Source organism: Anabrus simplex, chromosome 3, assembly GCF_040414725.1.
Source record: "Anabrus simplex isolate iqAnaSimp1 chromosome 3, ASM4041472v1, whole genome shotgun sequence".
NCBI lineage: Eukaryota > Metazoa > Arthropoda > Insecta > Orthoptera > Tettigoniidae > Anabrus > Anabrus simplex.
Genome location: NC_090267.1, coordinates 411618806 through 411644883, shown reverse-complemented (window position 1 = coordinate 411644883; position 26078 = coordinate 411618806). Strand labels below are relative to the sequence as shown.

Below are 26078 nucleotides of genomic sequence, written 5' to 3'. Positions count from 1 at the left end.
CGTTTGGCGTAGGTTTGCAAACATCTGGTATGATGTTTCAAAGTCATTATGAATAAAACTGAGAAGCAAACATAGGAATGTTTTTATTTGTTTTACCGAGCTCGATAGCTGCAGTCGCTTAAGTGCGGCCAGGATCCAGTATTCCGGAGATAGTGGGTTCGAACCCCACCGTCGGTAGCCCTGAATATGGTTTTCGGTGGTTTCCCATTTCCACACCAGGCAAACGCTGGAACTGTACCTTAATGAAGGCCACGGCCGTTTCCTTCCCACTCCTAGTCCTCTTCTGTCCCATCGTCGCCATAAGACTTATCTGTGTAGGTGCGCGTAAAGCAACTTGTAAAAATAACGAATGGTTTTTAATTCTTCTTTTTCAGCCATCTTTCGAATGTAAACAAACGAGAAAAGGAACAAAAAGGAATGAAATAACGACAGGGCGCAAATTTGCGTGACTTTTCTCTTTATTTTTTTCACCAAAAGCATTGAAATGACTGCAGACACACACCAGGAAATACTTTGAAACTCTGCTTGAAGTTTAAACTCGAAATCTTACGTTCGTAACCCAGGCTCTGTCCTATCGAATGACCTTGGGACACTGCAGTGCGTCACTGAACTGCCGGACTGACCAGTGCGAGAATCGATATTCCAGTTAAGGAGTCGGACAAAGAGAGAAATTGAACTGAATTGGCTAAAATCTGAGCTTCAGCGAGCAATCTATGAGCTACAGCAATATCAAAGACGCAACAGCCTTCGAATATTTGATGTAGCAGAGAAAAAACCAAACCAAACCCCATAATGCAGGGGGAAATATTGACCTCCTAGTGACTGACAATATAAAAACTAAATTAGGAATTGACATCAGTTCCGATGACATTGATCGTTCTCACCGTGTAGGTCTAAGGAACGAACAAATTCCTACAATAATTATTTTTTAGTTACTGCATCGAGACTCAGGAATGCACTCCAAATGGATATTCGGCACTTGACTTAGAGCACTTAGAGCAGGCTAGTCGACATTTCCTACTAACAAAATTATTTAGTAACAAAATTATTTAGTAGGAAATGTCGACTAGCCCGCTCTAACGTAATGTAGTGGGAGTAACATAAATTCTAGGGGGTTCTAATGGGCCGAACCCCTAATGTTTATGCAAACCTCATAGCACTACCGTCGTCCGGGTAGACTCTACTTGTTACTAGCTTCAGTAAGTTTGCATTCTAACCTATTACTGCATAAACATCCGGGCCCTAGTAATGAATATGTAAAACACACAACTGTAGTTTAGTAGTTTACATTTCCTGCTATTTATTATAAGAATACTATTATAAATTAATTTCGCTTGACTTTTAGGAGCAGGTATTTAGATAACATTATATGTACAATATTAGGCATTTCATTTTAATTGTGTTCATGTTATATCAATCAAGAGTATTTAGCTTTTTGTAGAATTGCTATGTCTAGCTTGTATTTTTGTTTACATTTTAAAATGTTATTATTGAAAGTGGTTAATGTAAGAGAGGACCGTGAGCCCTATTTTTTTTATATTTTATTTTTAAAATGTTATTTATTCGAGGCGTCGACCTAAGAAGATCTTTTGCCCCTAATTTGCACCATATGTAATGAACCTGCCTGTATTTGGAAATGCGGAAGTGTAAAGAGTCGAATGTGAAGAAAGGAATATTAAGGACGACACAAACACCCAGTCCTCAGGCCAGGGGTATTAATCATGTACAATTAAAAACCCGCCGGGTGACAGGCGGACGCGTTGCCCCCTACACCGCGGGCCGGACCCGTGAGCCCTAACTTCGCCGCAAATGTAATTCAAGAATAAATAAATAAATAAATAAATAAATAAATAAATAAATAAATAAATAAATAAATAAATAAATAAATAAATTACTAGCTACAGGAAGAGAAATGATGTGTTCAGGTATAAGAGAAAGCTAGCAGAACGGGAATCACTCTCAGGGAAGATTTAACTGCAACAAGGCTCAGCATCTTGAAGGCAGGGATAACCAAGTACCGAGTAGATAATGTATGGACATACGACGGAGGCATTTTCGCCTGACTGGACAATGTGAGGTATTATATTTTAACAATGGAGGATCTTAACAGGATTCAGTAGATCTTTTTTTGAGTACATAGTCACTCTCAAATGTCAAATAACTGGCACTGATCGATGATCAGTTCAGATGATCAGATGCCTTGTTAACAAATGAATTGACCAGGAAATGCTTACAGACGGTCTTCAGTGGGAAGAAAGGAAAAATAGATTCGCGTGGCATAACTGATCAGGCCAGGAATCCATTTGACTCGAAACAGTTGTCCAGGCCAGGAATCCATTTGACTCGAAACAGTTGTCAGTGATTAAAAGAGGGCGAGCATTCAACTCCAACCAGGAACTGATCACTAATTCAATTTGACAGGTCATCGAAATCGAGCTGCCATGAGCAATATTTGATGAGTTCACACAAACAGCATTCCCTCACTCGATTACACATAAACCCATTTATCCACTTCATATCAATAATACGGAGCAAGACAAATGTCTAACAAATGAAATCTCTTTGGATGAAATGTGGCATAGCCGACAAATATGAAAAAATATACTGTATAACAATATATTTGTATTTTTCTATCAGTTGTATTTTGCTCCACATTTCGTGTATACTTTGGAAGCACACAAAAGTTAAAAATAAGTTCGATTTTTTAATTATATAACATTAAAATGGCTGATCAAACTTAAAATGAGGAAAAATGAGGGTCGTATCTTTAGCCATAAATTATTTGACTATTGCAGTGTGGAGTGGTAGTTCAAATTAGGGAGGTCTTATCATTCTTGTGCCTGCGAAAATCTCTATGTGAAAATATTCAGTTTAGAATGGCATGTGGCCTTCGTAGAGGCCTGGTGCTGGTCTTCCGAATTGATGCCCTGTAGACGACCCGCGCGTCTTTGAGGATGGGGCTCTACCTGAGATGAATTCTAATGATGAAGACAGCACAAACCCCCAGCCCCTGAGCAAGAGGAATTCATCAACGTAAATTAAAATTCCCGATCTGGCCAGTAATGGAACCCGCGACCCCTTGAAACTAAGGCCACATGCTAACAATTTAGCCATGGAGCCGGACATCTTTAAACGTTAAGGTTCTATGATCTAAGGTTAAATATTGTGCGAGTTAACTCATTTCCTTACTTGATGATATACGTGCTGCGGGGCAGTATTTCTCCGACGACATCATCATCATCATCAACAACAACAACAACAACATTCTCATATATCTCCGTTAATAAGGCAAAGAAAGAAAGCAAGCAAGAAAATAAGGAATAAAGATATTTTATTCAAGCACTTTGTTTTATGTTTTGCCGTAGGAGGTAACCAGCCCCATGGTGTAGGGGCACCATGTCTGTCTCTTACCCAGAGCTCCCGACTTCGATTTCCAGTCAGTCCAAAGATTTTAATTGCGGATTGAATGATTCACTCAAACTCGTGAGACCAGCTGATGAGCTGTTGATATAAGAGATAATGGACACGGTCAAGTAGGCTAAGCCAAGCTAATCACCGTTAAATACCAACCGACTGTTTGGGGGTTCTGTCCCGAAACCTTGAACACAAAAGCCAACTTCCTTACTCAGTCGGTTGCTTCAGTCGCCTCTTGAGCGACGATTTCATGTGCATACATTATTTTTATCAACTAATAATAATAATAATAATAATAATAATAATAATAATAATAATAATAATAATAATAATAATAACGTCCGCCTCTTCGGTGGAGTGATTGGCTGCCACTCTCGGAGACCCGAGTTCAATTTCCGTCTCTGCCACGAAATTTAAAAGATGGCACGAGGGCTGGAACGGGGTCCACTCAGCCTCGGGAGGTCAACTGAGTAGGGGGGGGGGGGGGATTCGATTCCCACCTCAGCCATCCTCGAGGTGGTTTTCCGTGGTTTCCCGCTTCTCCTCCAGGCGAATCCCGGCATGGTACCTAACTTACGGCCACGGCCACTGCCTTCCTCTCCCTTGCCTATTCCTTCCTATCTTCCCATCCCCTCAAAAGGCCCCTGTTCATCACAGCATGTGAGGCTACCTGGGCGAGGTACTGGTCCTCCTTCCCAGTTTCATCCACCTACCCAAAGTCTCACGCTCCAGGACACTGCCCTTGAGGCGGTAGAGGTGGGATCCCTGGCTGAGTCCGAAGGAAAAACCAATCCTCCAGGGTGAACGGATTAAGAAATAATAATAATAATAATAATAATAATAATAATAATAATAATAATAATAATAATAATAATAATAAACCGAGTTAGCTGGCGACATGATTTCTGTTACGAAGCTTTGTGTTTGCATTCAGGAGATAGTGAGTTCGAACACCACTGTCGGCAGCCCCGAATATGGTTTCCTGTGATTTCCCAGTTTCACACCGCGCAAATGCTGGGGCTGTTCTTTAATTAAAATCACTGTCGCTTCCATCTCAGTCCTAGATCTAGCCTATCCCATCCAAAAGATTTTTAAGATGTATTTTAAATATGTGGTGGTTGTTTAACGTCACTCAAATACTGTACATCGTAGGTTTTCGCCAACGCAAGTACTGTAAAGGGCTAGGATTAGGAATGTAGTAGCCGTGGCCTTCATTAAGGCACAGTCTGGTTTGAACATGGAAAACCACAGTAAACTATCTTCAGGGCTGTCGACGTTGGGATTCGAACCCACTATTTCACGATTGCTAGCTCATTGCTACGCGACCCTGACCACACGGCCTACTCAGTCATTATTTTAAAACTGCCATTGCTCTATTTGATAAAGAGAGGAAAATTTGTGTCTATTATTATAATTCTAGGTGTCCCGCCCCACCCCCTTTGGGGACATTTTTGTTTACAATTTGATTTACATCGCACCGACACAGACAGATCTTATGGCGACAATAGGATAGGAAAGGACTAGGATTGGAAAGGAAGTGACCATGGCCTCAATTAAGGTACAACCTTAGCATTTGTCAAGTATGAAAATAGGAAACTACGAATAACAATCGTCAGGACTGCCAACAGTGGGGTTCGAACCCACTATCTCCCGAATGCAAACTAATAGCTACGTGACCCAAAGTGCGCGGCCACTTACTCGGTGCTCCTTTAGAGTGAAAAACGAATTATTTTGTATGTACGTATGTATGTATGTATGTATGTATCTGTATGCACGATAGAGAAATGGTCTAGAAGAACAGCTTGATTTATAATCGGTGCATCAGTCTATTTGACCTAGACTGAACAGGTGCTGACTGGGAAGTGTGGATGGGGGGGGGGGGAGCAGCAGCCGTCTGCGATGTGAAAATAATGAGTAAGTAACAGTGTTTATTCCAGCCGATGAGTCTGATGCCGTACTGAGATGAAACACTGGTTAATTTTATGACTAACCCGATTTTTTAAATTTGATATTCTTAATATGTGAAATTAAAAATTTGATATTCTTAATATGTGATATTAAATTAAAGTTCCTTAAGGGATTTTTTATTATTATCTTTTAACTCGGATACTGACAACATTTTTCGTGGTTGCCAACTTTCATAATGTATCGCGAAAGTCATTACGGTTATATTCCATATCTTATTTTTCTTTCGCCGTCCCCACTACGGGAAGTGAGCCTGCCGGTTACTTGGAGGCCCTTGGTTCGATTCCCGACCAGATTAAGGATTTTTACCTGGATCTGAAGGCTGGCTCGATGTACACTCAGCCTACGTGAGAACAACTGAGTAGGTACCTGAAAGTGAGATAGCGGGCCAAGTTTAGAGTGCTAAAAATAATGGCCGGGGGGGGGGGGGGGGATTCGTCAAGCTGACCACGCGTAACGTCGTATCCTGCAGGCCTTAGGGATGCGCAGTGGTCTCTTAGCAGGCAAAGGCCCGCCAGTCTTATAGAACTATATGATATTTTAAATATTTCTTTAATTTTCCTTGAAGATTAAAAGCCTACAGTGATAATAATCAGATAAATATAACAATGACCTGTACGAATGAAGAACCGTATTTATTAACATAACTGGTGTAGGCTTGATTATAATCTGAACTTCAATTAATAATGTCCTCAGGTAAGTAAATCTCCATTGTTGCTACTTACACTCTGATACGCTTATTATGGTGATGTTTGGTAAGTTTCGTAAATATTTATTCTCATGATGATGGTTTTTTTGTTTTTCTTAGGCCTGCTATATTTGTTCTTTTTATAAATCAGTTTAACTACAACATGCGTTACATAGGACTTATTCAAACAGCAGGAATAACTCACAGTTAGTAGATAACTTTCTTCATTCATCAGTCATGTACAGTAGCTCCATCACTCACCTAGAAAAGAAAAAAATAAATAATATTATGCCTAGTGAGGATTATATTGAATAACAAATGTAGCCAACCAGCCTCCAGGTTGAAAATTTGCGTTTTTTCTGTACTTTATCCAATTTTGTGCTAGAATGCAAATTGTTTTAAAAAATGAATCGTTGACATATTTGGATACTATTATATATTGATTATCCCACAATAGTCCCGCTCGTTGGCTGAACGGTCAGCGTACTGGCCTTCAGTTCAGAGGGTCCCGGGTTCGATTCCCGGCCGGGTCGGGGATTTTAACCTTAATTGGTTAATTCCAATGGCACGGGGGCTGGGTGTATGTCTTGTCTTCATCATCATTTCATCCTCATCACGTCGCGCAGGTCGCCTACGGAACCCGTCCTGGGATATCCCGGCACTATAAGCCATATGACATTTCATGCCACAATATATGATTACTTATTATCCACTTTTACTCTCCCACTATAAAAAGAAAGATTTTGGAATATCTCTGAACAGCAGTCTTGCAGTGCGAGAGGGAGCTGAGCCACGCGGTAACATTACGTCAGCTAGTGGTAGCCAATAGCACACACGCTTGCTGTCACATGTTATAGTGTTTACATCATGGCTCACGGTGACAGATGGCTGTTTAAATTCGGTGTGACTTAAAACCCCAGTCACTATTAATAAACCTTAAATGTAATAAGAAATTTATATTGAAGTAAATCTGAACATAACTGCATTTTAAAACAAGTAATTGATGAAAATTGTAAATAAATAAATAAATAAATAAATAAATAAATAAATAAATAAATAAATATTTCCTTGATTGATTATGTCAATAATTTTCTTCTTGCAAAAAGTAGTAACTCCTTTTCGCCTTCAATTTATGAGCATTGTAAAACGACACGTTCCATAATATAACCTCAATAACCTATCGTATCTAACAAAGTATATCACACGGAAACAGACAAGCAAACGTCAGGAGGCAGTGATTCACTTCTTTTTTTCACATGACACTTACTCAGTACATGCTTTATACCTAAGATTACTTCCAATCAACAGCGACCGATGGCAAGAGGTTTTTTTCTTTTCCTTTTGTTGACATTGTCTTAGAGATGGGGTTCATCCAAAAATGTGAGCAGAGTAATAGTGCAATTTATCGAAATGTGTGACGTGATGTTACCTAACAACAGTACCTTGAGAGCTGCGCAGGCCGTGGATTTTTATGTCGTGGTCATCCATCAATACTTCACATCACAGCCTGCACGGTTGCTAGGCAACATCGTTTCACACATTTTTTCAAAGACATGCCAGCACCGACTCCCCCCTCCCCCCCCCCCCTCTGCAACCGAACCCGGGACTGAGACCTCATTAGTCTCACAACCGGGCACGGACACAGTAAACAAGTACACGCAGACTAGGAGCAGACGTAAAAAACCTACTCCCAGGACTGCCAGACAGCCAACATGCAAAACCAACACAACAGCGACTCGAACCTACGACCCACCCCGCCCCTCCCTTGTCACACAATGCTTCAACTGCCTTTTACAACATCACTCGGCAGCTGCTTGTACAGCAGCTACTCGCTGTAACAGATGTGGCGGTTCGCACCGTCACACTGACTGCACGGTGCCGCGGGACCAGCCGAGGCGTGCAAACTGCCAAGGCAGTCATGCCGCCTCATTCCCTGGTTGCCCCTTCATTAAAAAGGCAGTGAAGGACCACTACAGACATGCTAAACACTTACAGTCAAACCCTAATCCTCCTGCACATCCAGGTCTCAACACCCAACCTCACTCGAACCCCGGACCCCGCACCTACCAGCCCAGTAACCAACTCAGCCAAGACACCACCACCATCCTAAATTTACTTCTACTGAACCTCCTATCGACCCATAGCCAGAACCCCCCACCCTCCATGCCAAGCAGACAACTTATAATATCCTAAAGCCACCAAGAACCCACCCCCGCCCAGACAGCAAGAACATGTCCTCACTTCCTAAACTGCATTAAACCACCTCACTCCCTAAAGCTCTAAAAAGCACTGGAACACTCGGAAACCGAGGCGGGTGCATCATAAACAAACAAGCTGCCATTAACGATGCTTAGAAATTACATCCGTCAAATTTATTTGTATTTAAATACCACATTTAATTGAATAATGAGACGCAATTTTTCGCGATGTAGTCGTTGCTAATTCACATACGCAACATAAGGCGTGGTTAACCCGCATCGCACACACTAAAATCGCTGTGCTAGCCATGTCACAGAATGTCAAGCTACCCAGGTACACCTCACACAAGAGCCAATTATAACACAATTTCTTAAACATCAAACAGAAACAAAACACGCAAATGATCTAAAAACACAAACTTAAAACATCTAAATTAAGAAAACACATAACACGACCGACAGAGGAGCGCCAGGAGCGCACCGGTATCGGTACCTCACACACCACCTATCTCTTCGGAGATAGGTGCACATACAGGTACCTAGGGTTTCAAAGACATGCTGTATTTACGATCATTTGTTTTCCCAAAGGGGAATTTAATAACTTCTCTTTTTAATTCTGGCTTTCGTTCTTATTCGACCATGCAGTACGGCTTTCCAGCTAATTCTTGAGTCCGGCTCCCTGGCGGAATGGTCACCGTACTACCTTCCGTTCAGAGGGTCCCGAGTTCGATTCCCGGCCGATCAAAGGATACTGGCAACAAGTGATTACTTCTATTTATTTTTTATTTTACAGTTTGCTTTACGTCGCACCAACGCAGATAGGTCTTATGGCGACGACGGGGAAGGAAACGGCTAGGATTGGGAAGGAAGAGGCGAAGCCTTATTTAAGGTACGGCCCCAGCATTTGCCTGTTGTGAAAATGGGAAACCACAGAAAACCATCTTAAGGGATGCCGAACGGTGGGGTTCGAATTCACTATCTTCCGAATGCAAGCTGATAGCTACGTGACCCAAACCGCACAGCCAACAAGTGATTTACATGAACACCGGACAAGTAAAGAGGTTGGTCATCAGCAGGACCAGACGGTGATGCTTTATTGATGCCGTATGTTCCATAAGGTACGGCAGGAATGAAAGCAAGTGTGTCTAGATTTATGAATAAAAATTTGCCTTTATCTATTTTCTTTACGTCGCACCGACACAGATAGGTCTTATGACGACGATGGGATAGGAAAGGCCTAGGAATGAGAAGGAAGCGGTCATGGTCTTAATTAAGGTACAGCCCCAGCATTTGCCTGGTGTGAAAATGGGACCACGGAAAACCATCTCTCGGAGAGCTCATCCCCTGAACTTGACTTTGAAGGTGGTGTTCTTCAAGATGGCTTGGACCAGTCTGGTTGTCTTCTCATCTAGGACTAATTTCCACAGGGTAGAAAAGAGGGTCTGTTTGTCTATTGAGTCGTATGCATTTTGGACATCCACCATAATGGCTACCCAGAGATATTCCCCTCGGCTCCTATATGTGAAAATGGTCTTGAGGTTTTGTAACTGCTCTGCACAGGAACTGCTGACGCGGAAAGCAGCCTGGTATTCACCTAGTTGGGAGTTCAGCTGTTCGGTGCCTCTAGTTAGCAGGGATCTATAGAAGACCTTGTATGTTAAAAGCAACAGGGAGATGCCTCTATAGTTGTTGAGGTCGGTCTTACTTCTCTTCTTGTGTAGTGGATTTTATCACGGTTGAGGTCCATTCCTCTGGCAAGACCTCTGTTCTCTATTTGTTCTGAATGATCTGGATGCTACTCTGCAGGGACTGTTCATCTACGTGCTTCCAGATCTCTCCAACTATACCATCTTCACCTGGGGCCTTGTGTTCTTGAGGTCCTTGTTGGGTGGTAGTTCCTCTTGGTTTTGCGGATGATGGTCGCTGTTATTTTTCTTTGCGCAGAGAAAGCCCGATGGTTGGGCTCATCCTTGCTCTGGTTCCATTTGATCCAGGCTCTGCACCTTTCATCCGTAGCCTGATCGCATTCTGTGGTTTAACAGGGGTGCTTACCTTCGTTGGATGAAGCAGGGATGATTTCTTGAGCGGCGTCCAGTAGAGCCTTTTATAGAGTAGGCCACCCTTGCTTCTGTTTGTTCTTCTCAAGGGAGGTCTCGAAGTCAAAATCCTCATCACTCAGCTGTTGGGTGTTGAACCTAGGTATCGTAGAGGCCTTTGGGGTTTTGGGCGCTCTCCTCAAGGGTTGTAGGTTGGTTTTTAGTAGGGAGAGATAGTGGTTAGAGTCAAGGTTGGCTCGTCTCAAGACCTTGACGTTCTGCATTTGCCTGCATCATCTCCTGTCAATAGCCACATGGTATATATGAAATTCATCCAGTCTGTGATTTGGACTCTTCCAGGTCATGGCCTTCCTACGTAGTGGCTTGAACGCGGTTGATTTTAGAATCAGGTTGTGTTTACCACAAAGGTCTAAGAGTCACTCGCCATTTCTGTTGGTCCTCTGCCTACTGTCCTGCAGTATTTCTTCTCCTTGCAGACTTGTGCGTTGAAGTCGCCCATGAGTATTATTATTATTATTATTATTATTATTATTATTATTATTATTATTATTATTATTATTATTATTATTATTATTATTACGGGGATACCCGTGGAGCAGAAAGAGGTTAAAGAAGGTGCGGGCTTGAATGGGTCTAACTACGCTATCAAGAATTGATTTAAAACTTTAAAAGGTTATATTTCTTTTCCAAAAAAAATAACTTAATATTTTTCACTGAGTGAACACAACAATTATCTTGCAACAAGACTAGGAAAATCCAAGATTCAGAACTTTAATAATTTTGGGCTTCAAGCCCCTATTTTACCAAGTCAGCGATACCTGATTCAGTTCACCAAAACTGTAATTCACACTAAGGAATCATTTATCTAAGGGCAGAAATCCCCTTAATTCAAGAGCACATGCTCCCTCAATTACAATCTCTAGCCTCCCAGAGGCGTTCGTTAATCTTACAAAAACTTCGAAAAAGAGCAAACAGGCTCTCAGTATCTTCTAGCCTATTCAAGGCAATATCAGAAAATTACAATCACTCGCCCATGAAGGCACAACTTACAAATTGAAAGATAATGTTATATAGGGGTATCTAGTATCCAACCTACAGCGCCTTGACAAAAGAACAGGTTAAATAAACGGCCCGAACACAAACTGAGTGGAGGCGTACACTTGCACTCCCAGATATGAACTCTAAAACAACCTAAGGGGCTCTAGGCCGATGAAACAGGGGCTATTCCCAAAGTACTGAGGTGACTTGTATATAAATTACGTTAACACATTACAGGCAGAAAACCGTTACAAAACGAAGTCACCTCAAACCAAGATGAAGGGGAGCTCGAGAGGGTACATCACTCTCTATCCCCGATTTATAGTTAAAGACTTTAGGAAATTTATGAAGTTTTACATTAGCCGAAAGAAAATTTACATTTTAGAAACGTATGTTACATAGTTAAAGATTCGGACCTTTCCCTCGGATTAAACTGCGGAGGTAGCAAGAAAAAATAAAGTTATGTGGCCATTACCTTGAAGATGTTCTAGCTGCCGACGAAAGAGGCCGCCCGCCTCCTGCTTAACAAGCATTCAGAAAGATGACGATGAATTGGCCAAGAATCTTGAAAAGCCGTAGTTTATAAACCCTTAGGGAAGGTTAGAGATCATTCAAGACTAAAATAGCCACACCCTCCCAATTTTATTGGTAGATTTCAAAGTTACACTCAGATTCGAATAAGAAACCTGTGATAGGTTGAAAATTAAATACAGAAATTAGAGATTGGCTAGATTTAAAAACTGGCGGAATAAAAAAGGAAATATTGCCAACCCAAAAATAAATGAACATCAATCAGTTACAAAAACCTAGAAATACAAAACTTCTTTAAATTATAACTTCCTACACTTTGCACCAGGGTGCGTGATCATAGTTTTTGTAGTGTCATCTGTGGAGAAATTTCCAAACTTCTTGATGTATAGCAAACAAAACTAGGAGAAATTCAGTCAGTTTAGGAAACTTTACAATAACAAAATTACATCATATTTCTGTGGTGACATCTTCTGAGTAAAGTTCTAAGTTGGTGTAGTTTCAGTTTCACTGTTTTACCAATCGAGAAGTTCATTTAGGCGCTGAATTTGAATGCGCGGCTTTGGGGTGTACCTCCCGGTACAATTATTATTATTAATGTGTCATGAGTTAGACCACCCCGTCTCTTCAAACTGCGCCCGTATCTCCGAATGTGATGTTATATATTCAAAACTGACTGAACTATCTTATATTCTAGAAAATTTCCTTTTGTGACCAGATGTCCCTAGAATCAATATTCTAGTGCTACCTTGTGTTGAGAGACTGCAACTAATCAGCGAGAATCTTTGTATTTGGAAGTTGAGTAACTCAATCAACTTTCAATTGTTCATTTAATATTTTGGAATTATAATCACTGTTATCAAATTGATCCGCCAATAATACGGCTTGATATAAAAATCTGTTCGTCCAATCAAACATTAAAACACATCATTTGTTCTTGAGTTATCTGCCAGGCTCCTATAAAAGCGGTGTGTTTTTGAACCAAGTGTCTTGCTGCTGTGTATATTTGAATGTGCTACGTCATAACGGACTGAGGACTTCTCCCTCGGGAGATGCTAGGGCGATGTCTGGCGTGAGAAGGTGGCAGATATGTGATGATGATGATGATGATGATGATGATGATGATGATGATGATGCTTGTTGTTTTAAGGAGCCTAACAGCTAGGTCATCGACCCATTTCCAGATATGTACAGGCTAGCCTATTTTCAAAAAATGTAAATTTATGAGACCTACGGATCAGAAGTCATTGACTTTCATTAGAGATGAGAGTTCTCCCCCAGTATTGTCAACATTCTGAGCTTACGAGCTCCACTATTGTAAGGTTTTCTGAACTTACGGGCTCCTCTGTTGTAAATTTTCGAGCTTCTAAGCTCTTGTGGCTAAACGTTCCTTTGTTGTTGTTGTTGTAATTGTTGTTGTTGTTGTTGTTGTTGTTGTTGTTGTTGTTGTTGTTGTTGTTGTTGTTGGAAATATCCAGTCATAGGAAAATAAAGAACTTTCTGTGAGTAACAGTTAGGTTGTCGAGCGTTTCTGTAATTTTAATGTACGGGTTTCTCCTTCGACTTAAATGTAGGTTTCTCTAGGAAGTCTTCTAATGGAGATTTGGTAAAATGTAAGTACCAGGAGTGTATACCCTCGTTCCCTTCCCTCAAATTTCATTTTGGATGGCTAAGTTTTCAATGTTCTAAATTTGCCTTCCTGTTTTCGGATTTAAAGATTTATCTTCCCTTAATCACCTCTTAGTATGGCTTAGCCTCTGTGTCATCGGGGATTATGCCCATTAAGGTGCTTTCCTTGAACTTAGATTTTGGAGTGCTTATGTGTTTCAGTCTCTATTCTCATTTTGTTCTCGGCCTTCTAGTATAACCTTTCTCCTTTCCTCTTTTTCTGTTCATGACCGTATAGTGTGGACTCCGGCCTCTGTTAATTTCAGGATCTTTCGTTCTTTCCGGGCGTGGCTCTACCATAAGATAAGGGTAGCGAAGGTCTTACTTACTTAAATTTGAAGGCAATATTTTTTCCTCCTTCAAGCGTCTGTGATGTTAGTCGTTAAACATAATGTAATCTACTGGCCCAATAAAGGGCGTTTTGTAAAACTAATATTGTAAATCGAGCCATGTGCTATGTAAATGTGTTCTAGAAGCTACGGCTTCTTTTTCTGAACAGTGTGTACTCTATTTTTCCCGATATATGATGATGATAATGATGATGATTGTTTAAAGGGGCCTAACAGCTAGGTCATCGGCCCATTTCCAGATATGTACAGGCTAGCCGATTTTCACAAAATGTAAATTTATGAGACCTACGGGTCAGAAGTCATTAACTGTTTCGTTCGAGATGGGAGTTCTCCTCCCCCAGTATTCTCAATATTCTGAGCTTACAAGCTCTACTATTGTAAGGCTTTCTGAGCTTACGGGCTCCTCTGTTGTAAATTTTCGAGCTTCTAAGCTCTTGTGGTTAAACGTTCCTTTGTTGTTGTTGTTGGAAATTTCCAATCATAGGAAAAGAAAGAAAATACATTTTTTCACTTGATTTTCTTAGCATTATTTAAACTTCGGTGTACAGTATGCTTTATCCAGCCATTCACCCCCTCACGCTTCTTTCACTGTCTGCTCCGCGGAAATCACGGTAACAATTATTATTATTATTATTATTATTATTATTATTATTATTATTATTATTATTATTATTATTATTATTATTATTATAAGAAGAAGAAGAAGAAGAAGAAGAAGGAAATAGGATTCAAGCACCTTACATCACAAAATATTACATAATCGCCTGAAGACAGCATGGAATTCTTCTGGAGCACTGAGAGCAACAGAGCAGAAATGGGAAGCTGTGTGGCGTAAAATTTGCAGGAAACGCTATTCATGCCACAAGCACTAGAGTTTAGGCAAGTGGACGGAAGAAGATATTCATTATACTAGTACTACTGAAATATTAAGGAAGAAACTACAATTCAAACGTCGGGTAAAAGTTTTAAATTTCCATCTTAATAAGCAGCTCCGGCAGTGCATATGCATGCGTTATACGGCTATGCATAAAGCTGCAGCTGCCCGTGTGTAGTTTTTCCTGAGTAAGTCCTCAGAAAAATATTTGTACATTAGAACTATACCTCATCACGACTATAATCCTACATTTCTTTTGCGAGTGTTTTAACGTAGCACCGACTCAGTTAAATATTTTGGCCACGGTGGGATAAGAAAAGGCTAGAAATCTTAATTAAGGTACAGTTCCAGCTTTTGCCTGGTGTGAAAACAGGAAACTACGGAAAACCATCTTCATAGCTGCCGACGGTGGGGTTCGAACCCACTATCTCCCGAATACAAGTTCACAGCTACGAGATGTATGAAACGCGTAGACAACTCGTTCGGTGTAATTCTACAACCTGAGATATACGAAGCTACCAGCAAAACATTTTGCTATGATATTTCAGGAAAAATATGTTTCCCATTTCGTTTCCTACTTGTTAATGCGGTTAATCCTTAACATTCCAAAAAAAAACATAATCCAGCTCATTGCAATGGAATTTGAGGATGATAATTTCCAAGCCCTGAAAAGAAAATCGCTATCAGAGACGAAGGTAATGTAGCTTTTATAGTTGTCTAGTTTCCATTGTTCCCACCGATTAAAGGAGCGAGATTTATATCATCTATATAAATAAAATTGTAACGACAGTGTGTCTGTACATTGACTATTTTGGCGAAATGTTCGTTCATTTATCCGTTTCAGGTGAAATAATGACCATGTGCATATATTTTGACTTTGGTGTCTGTTCGTCTGAGTCCTTTAAACTTGAAAACTACTGGATATATTTCTACCAAACTTCATATCTAGAATCCACCTGTCCTTGGTTTTAGAGCCAATATTGTTTGTAAATGCCTGAAGTGACTGGAGGTTTATACGGAACCGAAACCGTGATTCTGCACTCCAAAAAAATATACACAACCAAAGTTAATGGAAATCTACCTGCCTTAATAAAAATCCATTTCTAAAACGTTTTTCTCATGTGCATCATCTCGATACGAGAATTAATAAGGGATCTTGTATCATTAATGGACCTTTTTTCAATCTAAGTTCGAGCAGACTTATTAAAAGTGGGTGCGTATAAAGCATATTTCTATCACTGTAAAACTACTGGAAATATTTTTACCAAGCTTCATATTTAGTATCTGCTTGTCTAAAGGTAACTTTTAAGGTCCATAGCATTTCAAATTCCCGGAGTGAAGTGGGTGTTTATAGAAAACACCAACCTGGATGGAGGTCAATCAGCTGTGATGGAAATACATTTCTAACACCTTTTTCTCATGTGCACTTTTTATATAGTATGATTAATAAGGGATATATGATTTATGGGCGGTTTTACAGGCTAAGACCAGTGGACATAGCCCAAAAGGTGTTGTACGTGGAGCAGATTCCTTACCTACATAAACAAAGTCGTAACGACCATGTGTCTGTACGCTGACTATTTGGGCGAAATTTTTATTCAGTTATCCGTTTCAGATGTAGTAATGACCATCTGCATATTTTTTAGCTTCGGTGTCTGTTTGTTTATTTGTCTAAGTTCTTATAACTTGGATACTACTGGATATATTTCTACCAAACTTCATATTTAGAATCCACCTGCCCTTGGACTGGTTTCAGGGTCAACATTGTGTGTAAATTCCTGAACTGAATGGGGGTTTATACGGAACCGAAACCGTGATTTTGAACTCCCACAAAATATACACAAACAAACTTAGTGGAAATCTGCCTGCCTTAATGGAAATCAATTTTCTAAAACTTTTTTCTCAAGTGAATCGCTTCGATACGAGGATTAATAAGGGAGATATCATTAACGGACTGTTTTACAGGCTGTCATGTCATTTCAAATTGGGTTAAAGGACTATTTTACTATTTTCGATAGAGCAGATAATAAGAGAGGTTATCGTCAACGATTGGTTTCATGAATCTTGACCCACAGCACCACTGCCGGTTTCAGATTTACAACAATATATAACCGAGAATCTGCCTGCTCTCATTTCTTGATGGATACAGTACTTTTGCATCCATCTCTTGGCACAGGCCAGAGTAAAGTGTAGCTTCCACCGAAGTCCCAGTCAACATCCATGGCTGTGACAATATGGAAGTTGCTGTGGTATGGGTAGTGCTGAGTAATGACATTCAGTGCATCTGAGTGTTATGAAAGGTGCTGCTCATAGGGTCAGTCGTGCTGCAATAGTACTTTCTGACCCAGTGAGGAAAGCAATGGCAAACTACCTCACTCCTCACCTTGCCTATACTAGACTTAACTAAAGTTGGCGTCTGACACGTAAGGTTGGAGGGAGGAGCGCTGCACGTGCCATTTTACGATGTTGCCACATTCCAGCATTCCTTTCTACATGCTCTTACCCCTCGCTTCCGGCTCACTTGTTCCCTCCTTCATTCTGACCGCTGGGATCTGTTGAAGACTACCTGGCCAGGCGGTGTCGTCCCATTTGCTATCACTCTTATACAAACAATCAGGTTCTTATCAGAGACACTGAGAGGTTTGGCAACTCCCAGCAAGACGAGCTGCCCTGAAGTTTTATCTCCATGGCAACCGCTGTCGCCCCACCCTCGTTTCCATGGCAACCACACAGCCATTCCCTTTATCCCGCCTCGGCAGGCAGTAAACGGACCTCCCTCTAAGAAATGTCAGACACCAACTCTTATTATTAGCAGTATGGTACGCCTCATTTTGGTGCTGCCATTGGTTTTTGGGGTTTCCTTATAACCGCATAACCTTTGGTGGTGCTATTTGAGGATCCAACCAGCCTCTGGGCTGATGACCTAACAGACAGACATAACCGAGAAACAGGGAGAACTACGCACAACTTTGGACCAGGAACTGTATCGTTCAATAAAATCTCTGATCGTCCTCATTCTGTCTCCAATTTGTTCAGCTTTATCGTACTTTACGTTACTTTCGTAAAAGAATATCATTTTAACATGCCATATTAAACGTTTGAATACAGGCATGTACGGTAACTTTGCATAAATTCATGAAGGAATCGTGAAATCCATTACCAATTCTCGTGCTAGTTATTATTAATAATAACATTATTATTTATTATTTTTAATATTAGCATTATTTTCCAAGCCTCCGTGGCTCAGGCGGCAACGCGCCGGCCTTTCACCGCTGGATACCACGGTTCAAATCCCGGTCACTCCATGTGAGATTTTTTGCTGAACAAAGCGGAGGCAGGACAGGATTTTCTCCGGGTACTCCGGTTTTCCCTTTCATCTTTCATTCCAGCAACACTCTCCAGTATCATTTCATTTCATTAATCATTCATTAATCATTACCCCAGAGGAGTGCGACAGGCTTCTTCTTTTTTTTCTTCTTCTTTTTTTGCTAGTTGCTTTACGTCGCACCAACACAGATAGGTCTTATGGCGACGATGGGACAGGAAAGGCCTGGGAATGGGAAGGACGCGGACGTGGCCTTAATTAAGGTACAACCCCAGCATTTGCCTGGTGTGAAAATGGGAAACCACGGAAAACCATCTTCAGGGCTGCCGACAGTGGGGTTCGAACCCACTATCTCCCAGATGCGACAGGCTTCGGCAGCCGGCACAATTCCTATCCTAGCCGCTGGACGGGGACTTCATTCCATTTCTGACCCGGTCGAATGACTGGAAAGAGGCTGTGGATTTTCATTAGTATTATTATTTCCCTCTGCGGATCAGTGGTAGAGTGTCTACCTCCGGATGCCGAGATCGCGAGTTAGTTGGATTACTTGAAGGATGGAAAGACCTCCATTCGACACTCCGTGTCTTACGATGTCGGCATGTAAAAGATCTCTGGTGACACATTTGTTGTCTACCCGACAAAATTAATTAAATCTCAGCCATAGATCGCCCTAGAGTGATCCGGTTTACTCTTCCACGAGGTAGAGTAAAACGGAACGTCGAAATTTAAGCACAGGTAGCCTAGATGGCGTTAAATTAAAATGCCTTCACACAGTAGTAGTAGTACTGAAAATGAGTGAATATCCTCAGCCTGTTTCCAGCCATTCTACTGGGTCAGGAATTAAACGAATAAAGCCCTATCTAGCGGGGAGAATAGGAATTGTGCCGGCTGCCGAAGCCTGTTCCAATTTGAGGCAATAATTAATGACTGATAAATGAAATAAAATGATATTGGAGAGTGTCGCTGGAATGAAAGACGACAGGAAAAATCGGAGCACCCGAAGAAAAACCTGCCCCGCCTCCGCTTTGTCCAGCACGAATCTCACATGGAGTGACCGGGATTAGAACCACGAAACCCGGCGGTGAGAGGCCAGCGCGCTGCCGCCTGAGCCAATGAGGATATTATTATTATTATTATTATTATTATTATTATTATTATTATTATTATTATTATTATTATTATTATTATTATTATTATTATTATTAGAGGAACTACCTATCCAAGATTAAGGATGTGCTGGGTTTACCCGGAAAGACGTGAGTTCCAAGTCAAAAAATTTAGAAACAAAATTTCCACTTCTGTAGGGGTAAATGGTCGTGAGGTACACTCAGCTTATATAAAAAAAGATTACCAGGTTAATTTCTTTCGGGCAAAAGCTATGGGACGTAGAACTAACTACTTAACCCAATTAATGACGACGTTACGGATAGTGGAAGCCTTTATTTTCCTCTACTCCAAGGGCTTTCATGGCCTGTACGGTAAAGAATTCACTCAGAAAGCAGATTTTGAAGCTGCCCTTGCAAGACAGACCCTCCGACGAGGATGGGCGGCATCTGATGTGTATGAGAAACTACGTGCAGTTACGGTGGAGGTTATTTTAAAATTTCCATAATAATACATGGATTGTACGGAGTATCAGTAGCAAAGGTGTTGGGGACAGCACAAACAGCCGTGCCCGGAAGATTGAAATTCCCGACCCTCCCGAGAATCCAGCCCGCGCCCTTTTTAACTGAAGGCCACTACAATGAACGTTCAGCCAAGGAACTGGACCGAATTTTGAAATAAGGGTGGCTCATAGCACCGAAAAGAAATACGTATCTACGAGTCTTGCAGCGGCATTTCTTACAGTGTAAGAGGCGATGAAATCATGCTTGTCGTGACAAGTTTGTTGGGTTGGATTAGAAAGTGCAGTGGGCGGGGGTGAGTAGCTCGTGAACAGCAACAAGGTATGAGTTGCATCAGGCTGAAACTGGCACACAACTTATAATATCTTCTATATAGTTCAGTCCCGTAGACTGGTCTGAACTAAGTCACAACAGGTTCATTCACGTCGTGGCCGAAACATATGGGAATCCTGAAGTTGAATGTGTCATAGACTATTTGTTTGCATGATGCGTTTATTTTGTACTTTTCTCCCCCCCCCACTACGTGAAATTTGAAACACTGGGGTCTTTTGAAATTTCGATCGTAACAAATGGATTATACGGAGTCATCCTCAAAAGTAGTACGTCAGCCTCATGTCGGTAGATCTATTGATTTTACTTCCCACTAACTACTTTTGACGGTTTTCAGAGACGCCGAGGTGCCGAAATTTTGTCCCACAGATGTTCTTTTTACGTGCCAGTAAATCTACCGACATGAGGCTGACGTATTTTAGCACCTTCAAATACCATCGGACTGATCCGGCATCGATCCTGCCAAGCTGGGGCCAGAAGGCCAGCGCCTCAACAGTCTAAGCCACTCAGACGGGCATTATTACTATTATTATTATTATTATTATTATTGTTATTGAAATTAAACAATATTGTTGGTATATTTAACAATTTAGAAGTTATTTGAACATTTCTGATGACTAAGCCTGTATATCTGTATATCTGACTGTCTTGAAAAGTAAGACAAATTTTCATGAATCGTACATTTATTTATTTATTTATTTATTTATTTATTTATTTATTTATTTATTTATTTATTTATTTATTTATTTATTTATTTATTTATTTATTTATTTATTTATTTATATTTTAAAATGTTTAGGGCATGTCTGTGCAGATCAAGGCTGACTTGGGCACACGAAAGTAATCGAAATCTAAGTGGTTGAAATCAATTGTTTTTGCTAGCAGAATTTTACAGATACAGAAACAAGTGGTTTTCGGATGGTGCATCGTTCTAATTAATATTGTTAATGTGGTAAGACATCCCAGTCTACCTCGAGAGAAGCCTTGTTATCATGGCTGAACAAAAATCCCTTCTGTTCACTGAATAATTCCTATGTCTGTGTACCGTACTTCTTGAAGTGGTTACAATAAAATCATATCTATAGTCTGACTATGTGGGAGTAGATCGAAGAAAGAATGTCTTCAATACCTGAATATTCCTCCTTCTAACCGTTGTTTCACAAACAGCGCACACTCTGTACACAACTGTTTTCATACGGATGCGCGGTGTTTACCTACCTTTTATACAACATACGTGAACTCGTTCCGTGAAACACGTGCTGCTCGCTTACTCTTTAAGAGAATTCTGCCGAGAAGGCGTGAGCAGTAGGATACAGGACACAGTCATAGTTGTAAGCCACATATTCTCATAAAAGCTAGACTAATATAAGCCATAAACTGGATCTTCTTCTCCTACCGAGCGAGTTGGTAATGCGTTTATGGTCGCGCAGCAGTGAGCTTGCATTCGGGACATGGTGAGTTCGAACCCCACTGTCAGCAGTCTTGGAGATGATTTTCCGTGATTACCCACTTTCATACCAGACAAATGCTGGGGCTTTACCTTAATTAAGGCTACGACGGCTTCCTTCCCATTACTAGCTCTTTCCTGCCCCATCGCCGCCATAAGACCTCTCTGTGCCGGTGCGACATAAAGCAAATTGAAAAAAAAAACCTTTCCTTCTCAGCGGGCATGTTCGTCTTGATCCACATTTCCTAATCTTTACCTACATATACCTACACCACGCTACCAATCACCACAGTCGAATTGCCGACCCCAATAAATTGCGAAAAAGGCCAAGAAGAAGAATCGTTGTCTTCTTTCAAATGATCCGACTGCATATGTAATGTATTCGATACGTCGGCCACATACAGTAGAGCAACTAAACCGCCCAACCCGTTCGAAGAACGTAACATTATTATTACCGGTATTATTATTATTATTATTATTATTATTATTATTATTATTATTATTATTATTATTATTAATCAGGGCATGAACATGGAAACATAACCGGTATGCAACACATAGAAAGAGCTGCCTATCACATACATTTTTTGAAAGGTTACCGGTATATTAAATTTCAGGTTGTTTTTAAATTCATGCAATGATAGCAATTTTTAAACCCACCAATTTCTCAAAAATGTGTACTTTACTTGAAACTGCTAGTCCTAAGCCTTTAAGCTCTACGTACACCTTTATGTTCAAATAGCTACTTAAAGTAAGTGTAACCGGGCGAGTTAGCCGTGCGCGTAGAAGAGCGCGGCTGTGAGCTTGCATCCGGGAGATAGTGGGTTCGAATCCCACTGTCGGCAGCCCTGAAGGTGGTTTTCCGTGGTTTCCCATTTTCACTCCAGGCAAATGCTGGGGTTGTACCTTAATTAAGGCCACGGCCGCTTCCTTCCAATTCCTAGGCCTTTCATATCCCATCGTCGTCATAAGACCTATCTGTGTCAGTGCGACGTAAAGCAACTAGAAAAAAAGTGTGAAAGGGAAATTGCTTCAGTTTTCATTTTCAATGTTTATAATCACTTCGCGCAGTTCATAAGCATATTTCCATCCCATTTACGCACAACTCGCAATGTGTTATCTTAAATATGTTTTCGTATAATTCGGAGGCAGGGGTTGCCTGACCGAGGCGGTAAAGGCGTGCTCGGTTCGCCCAGAAGGACGCGGGTTCGAATCCCCGTCAGAAAGTCGTAAAATTTAAGAAACGAGATTTCCACTTCCGGAGGTGCATATGGCCTACACCAAAAATGAGTACCAGGTCAATTCCTGGGGGCAAAGGCGGCCGGGCGTAGAGCTAACCACTCTACCCCATCACGTGCCGAGGTTAACAATGGTGGAAGCCTTTACCTTCCACTCCTCCAAGGGCCTTCATGGCCTGTACGGAGGTGACTTTGCTTTGCTTTGCTATAATTCGGAAGCATATTCCAACCACAACGTACATCTGCGGTATCTTCCTCACCAGAATTCCTCCATACTCTGGCTTGCTCCTACTCGTTCTGCTTCCGAGAACATCTTCTTAGCTTATCGCCAAACAAAATCACTTTCCGCAGCAATTTTCCTCCTGGGCACTTCCCTATTTGCTATGTCCTCTGCACTCATCCCACAATTTTCTAAATCTTGAGGGACTTCTTTCACCCATGAAACTTAGGAGACGTGCGAGTTGGGCCCACGGACAAAATATTCCCCTGTGTATTACCGTCGATCCTCGAAGGGTCGAGGTCTAGTTTCGCCCCTCTTCAGTGGGGTAGGTTTCTCCATTTGTTAATGTTCGGCAGTTCTTTTTTGTTTGAGTGTCCTTCTTGATAATGATAAATATCAAAATTACTTTTAATATCAGTTAAAGACAGTTATTCAAATTATTATAACAATGATGTTATTGTTTTTACATCCCACTAATTACTTTTGGCGGTTTTCGGAGACGCCGAGGTGCCGAAATGTTGCCCCTCGGGCGTTATTTTATGTGCCAGTAAATCTACCAACACAAGGCTGACGTATTTGAAAAGCTTCAAATACCACCGGACTGAGCCAGGATTGAACCTAACAAGTTGGGATCAGAAGGCCAGCGCTTCAACCGTCTGAGCCAAGCAGCCCGGCTATTGAAATTATTACATCCCCATTTTATGATTATCACAATAACGTCTTGATTTAAAACGTCTTTTTAACAAACATCAAATAAGGTTAAAAATGTAGTTATGCGTAAATCATTGCTTAATAACCTACCCTAAGCTACTTTTGAGTGCGGACTCTACACCGCATTTAAAACTTATTTTTAAACTGTAAGTTTGAACGGATTTACAAAAATATTTAAACTGTAAACTGTTTTTCAAAAGCTGTTTCTACTGGGGGCAGATCCATGGGGGCAATTTGACCCTCATTCCAAGCTGACCATGGGCCCAGCTCAACATTCCCCGAAACTTATGTCTCTCTTCTCCCGAAAGACCACTGTCTTGTTTGCTATCCTTTCTGGTTACGTTCATTAATGGTGTCCATAAAAGGCAATTTTCCTGTTCTTAATTGAGGATGAAATATTTTAAAACTTAACAAGTTGCTTTACGTCGCACCGACACAGATAGGTCCTACGCGACGATGGGATAGGAAGGGCTAGTAGTGGGAAGGAAGCGGCCGTGGCCTTAATTGAGGTAATTTGCCTAGTGTGAAAATGGGAAACCACGGAAAACGATCTTCAGGGCTGCCGGCAGTGGGGTTCAAACTCACTATCTCCTGAATACTGAACACTGGCCGCACTTAAGCGACTGCAGCTATCGACCTCGGTCTTTTAAAACTTACTACATGTTATAACAATTGGTTCTGTCTCATACGGAAAGTAAATTCATTGGCTATTACTCTATTGAGTCTCAGTTTCTTCTTTAGAAACGTTTTATTTTCTATTTCCGAAAATCCAAACCTGGCAATGCCCTCTGTTGCGTACAGGCATTCCAGTTTGACTACTGTATTGCAATGTCTGAATTTGGCCTGGTGGGAGGCGAATTATATCTTGATAATAATTATTATTAAAATTGCATCTGATAATATATTCATTGTCCACCTCTGTGGTGTTGTAGTTAGTGTGATTAGCTCCCACCCCACAGACCCGGGTTCGATTCCCGGCTCTGTCACGAAATTTGAAAAGCTGTACGAGGACTGGAACGGCGTTCACTCAGCCTCGGGAAGTCAAATGAGTAGATGGGGGGGGGGGGAGGTTCTGTTCCCAACTCAGCCATCCTCGAAGTGGTTTTCCATGGTTTTCCACTCCTTCTCCAGGCAAATGCCGGGATAGTACCTAACTCAAGGCCACGGCCGCTTCCTTCCCTCGTCCTTGTCTATCCCTTCCAATCTCCCCATCCCCCCACAAGGCTCCTGTTCAGCACAGCAGGTGAGGCCAGCTGGGTGAGGTACTGTTTCTCCTCCCCTGTTGTATCCCCGACCAAGTGTCTCACGCTCTAGGACACGGCCCTTGAGGCGGTACATGTGGGAATCCTCGCTGAGTCCGAGGGAGAAACCAACCCTGGAGGATAAACGAATTAAGAAAGAAAGAAGAAAATATTAAATGCCAGGAACACACAATAAAATATACTCATTTTTTTGAGCGATTTGTATTTTGCACGGTAGCCTATGTCTTTCGTGATAGCCTGAATGCTAACCTCATTTTTCCTTTCCTTTACTGAACTGCTTCCTTTTCATTGATATTCAGGATCAGAATGTCATGTATTATTATTATTATTATTATTATTATTATTATTATTATTATTATTATTATTATCATTTCGAATCACCCATTTTGGGGGTACGTCAGATCAATCACTTCTTAGATGCCTGTGCTATTTTCTTCTCCCAATAGTTCTTCGTTCTAACTGATCTCCTCCTTTCCTCCTCTGATATATGAATCGGTTTTCTGGTGTTGATCTTAACTTGGAAATCTTATTTTTGTCTTTAGTCACAGTCTTGGCTATGCCATTCTTTAACACGAGTTCGGTTATCTTAAGATCTCTCGGATCCTTTTCCACTTCCTTAAACCAATTGGGTTTAGCCTTCCTTTTGTAAAAGAAGTCAAAGATCTGTTTAGTTAATCTGTCAGGATGCATTCGGAATGTGTCCATAGAAATCAATCCTCCTTTTCCTCATGGTATCCGAGAGTCTCTCCGACTTTACGTAGAGGGCTTCGTTTCTATAAAATAACTTGTTTGTTATTTTGGAATTTGGAACCCATGCCCTTCCTCAAAATTTTCCTCTCCTTGATTTCCAATTTCTTCATTTGCCCTTTCCTCCCCATGACTAGTGTCTCTGCTGCATAGAGTCCTTCCGGCATAATTACTGTGTTATAATGCCTTATTTTGGTGTTCCAAGAGAGGGCTTTCTTACTGTATGTGTTTTTTGTTTTCTGGAAAGCTAGTTCCATTTTGGTCCTTCTCGCTTCCATTGCTTTAGCTTCAAGGTTGTTCCATTCAATCCATTCCCCTAAGTACCACGTCCCCACTACAATCTCTGCATTGACGGAAACAGCTGTTCATTTCACCATCTCCACCCTTTCCATT

At 41.1% G+C, this 26078-nt stretch overlaps 2 protein-coding genes across 2 annotated transcripts in view; both read right to left on the bottom strand.

Annotated features, from left to right (window-relative positions):
• The window catches only part of bdg (bedraggled), an 842871-nt gene that overhangs the window by 766409 nt on the left and 50384 nt on the right, over nucleotides 1-26078 (bottom strand). The window lies entirely within an intron of this gene.
• Nucleotides 6240-26078, bottom strand: part of Acat1 (Acetyl-CoA acetyltransferase 1) — a 226245-nt gene continuing 206406 nt past the window's right edge. The window contains exon 10 of the mRNA XM_067143401.2: nucleotides 6240-6328. Coding sequence (XP_066999502.1) covers nucleotides 6325-6328 — 4 coding nt within the window. The 3' untranslated portion in view covers nucleotides 6240-6324. The remainder of the gene's footprint in view (nucleotides 6329-26078) is intronic.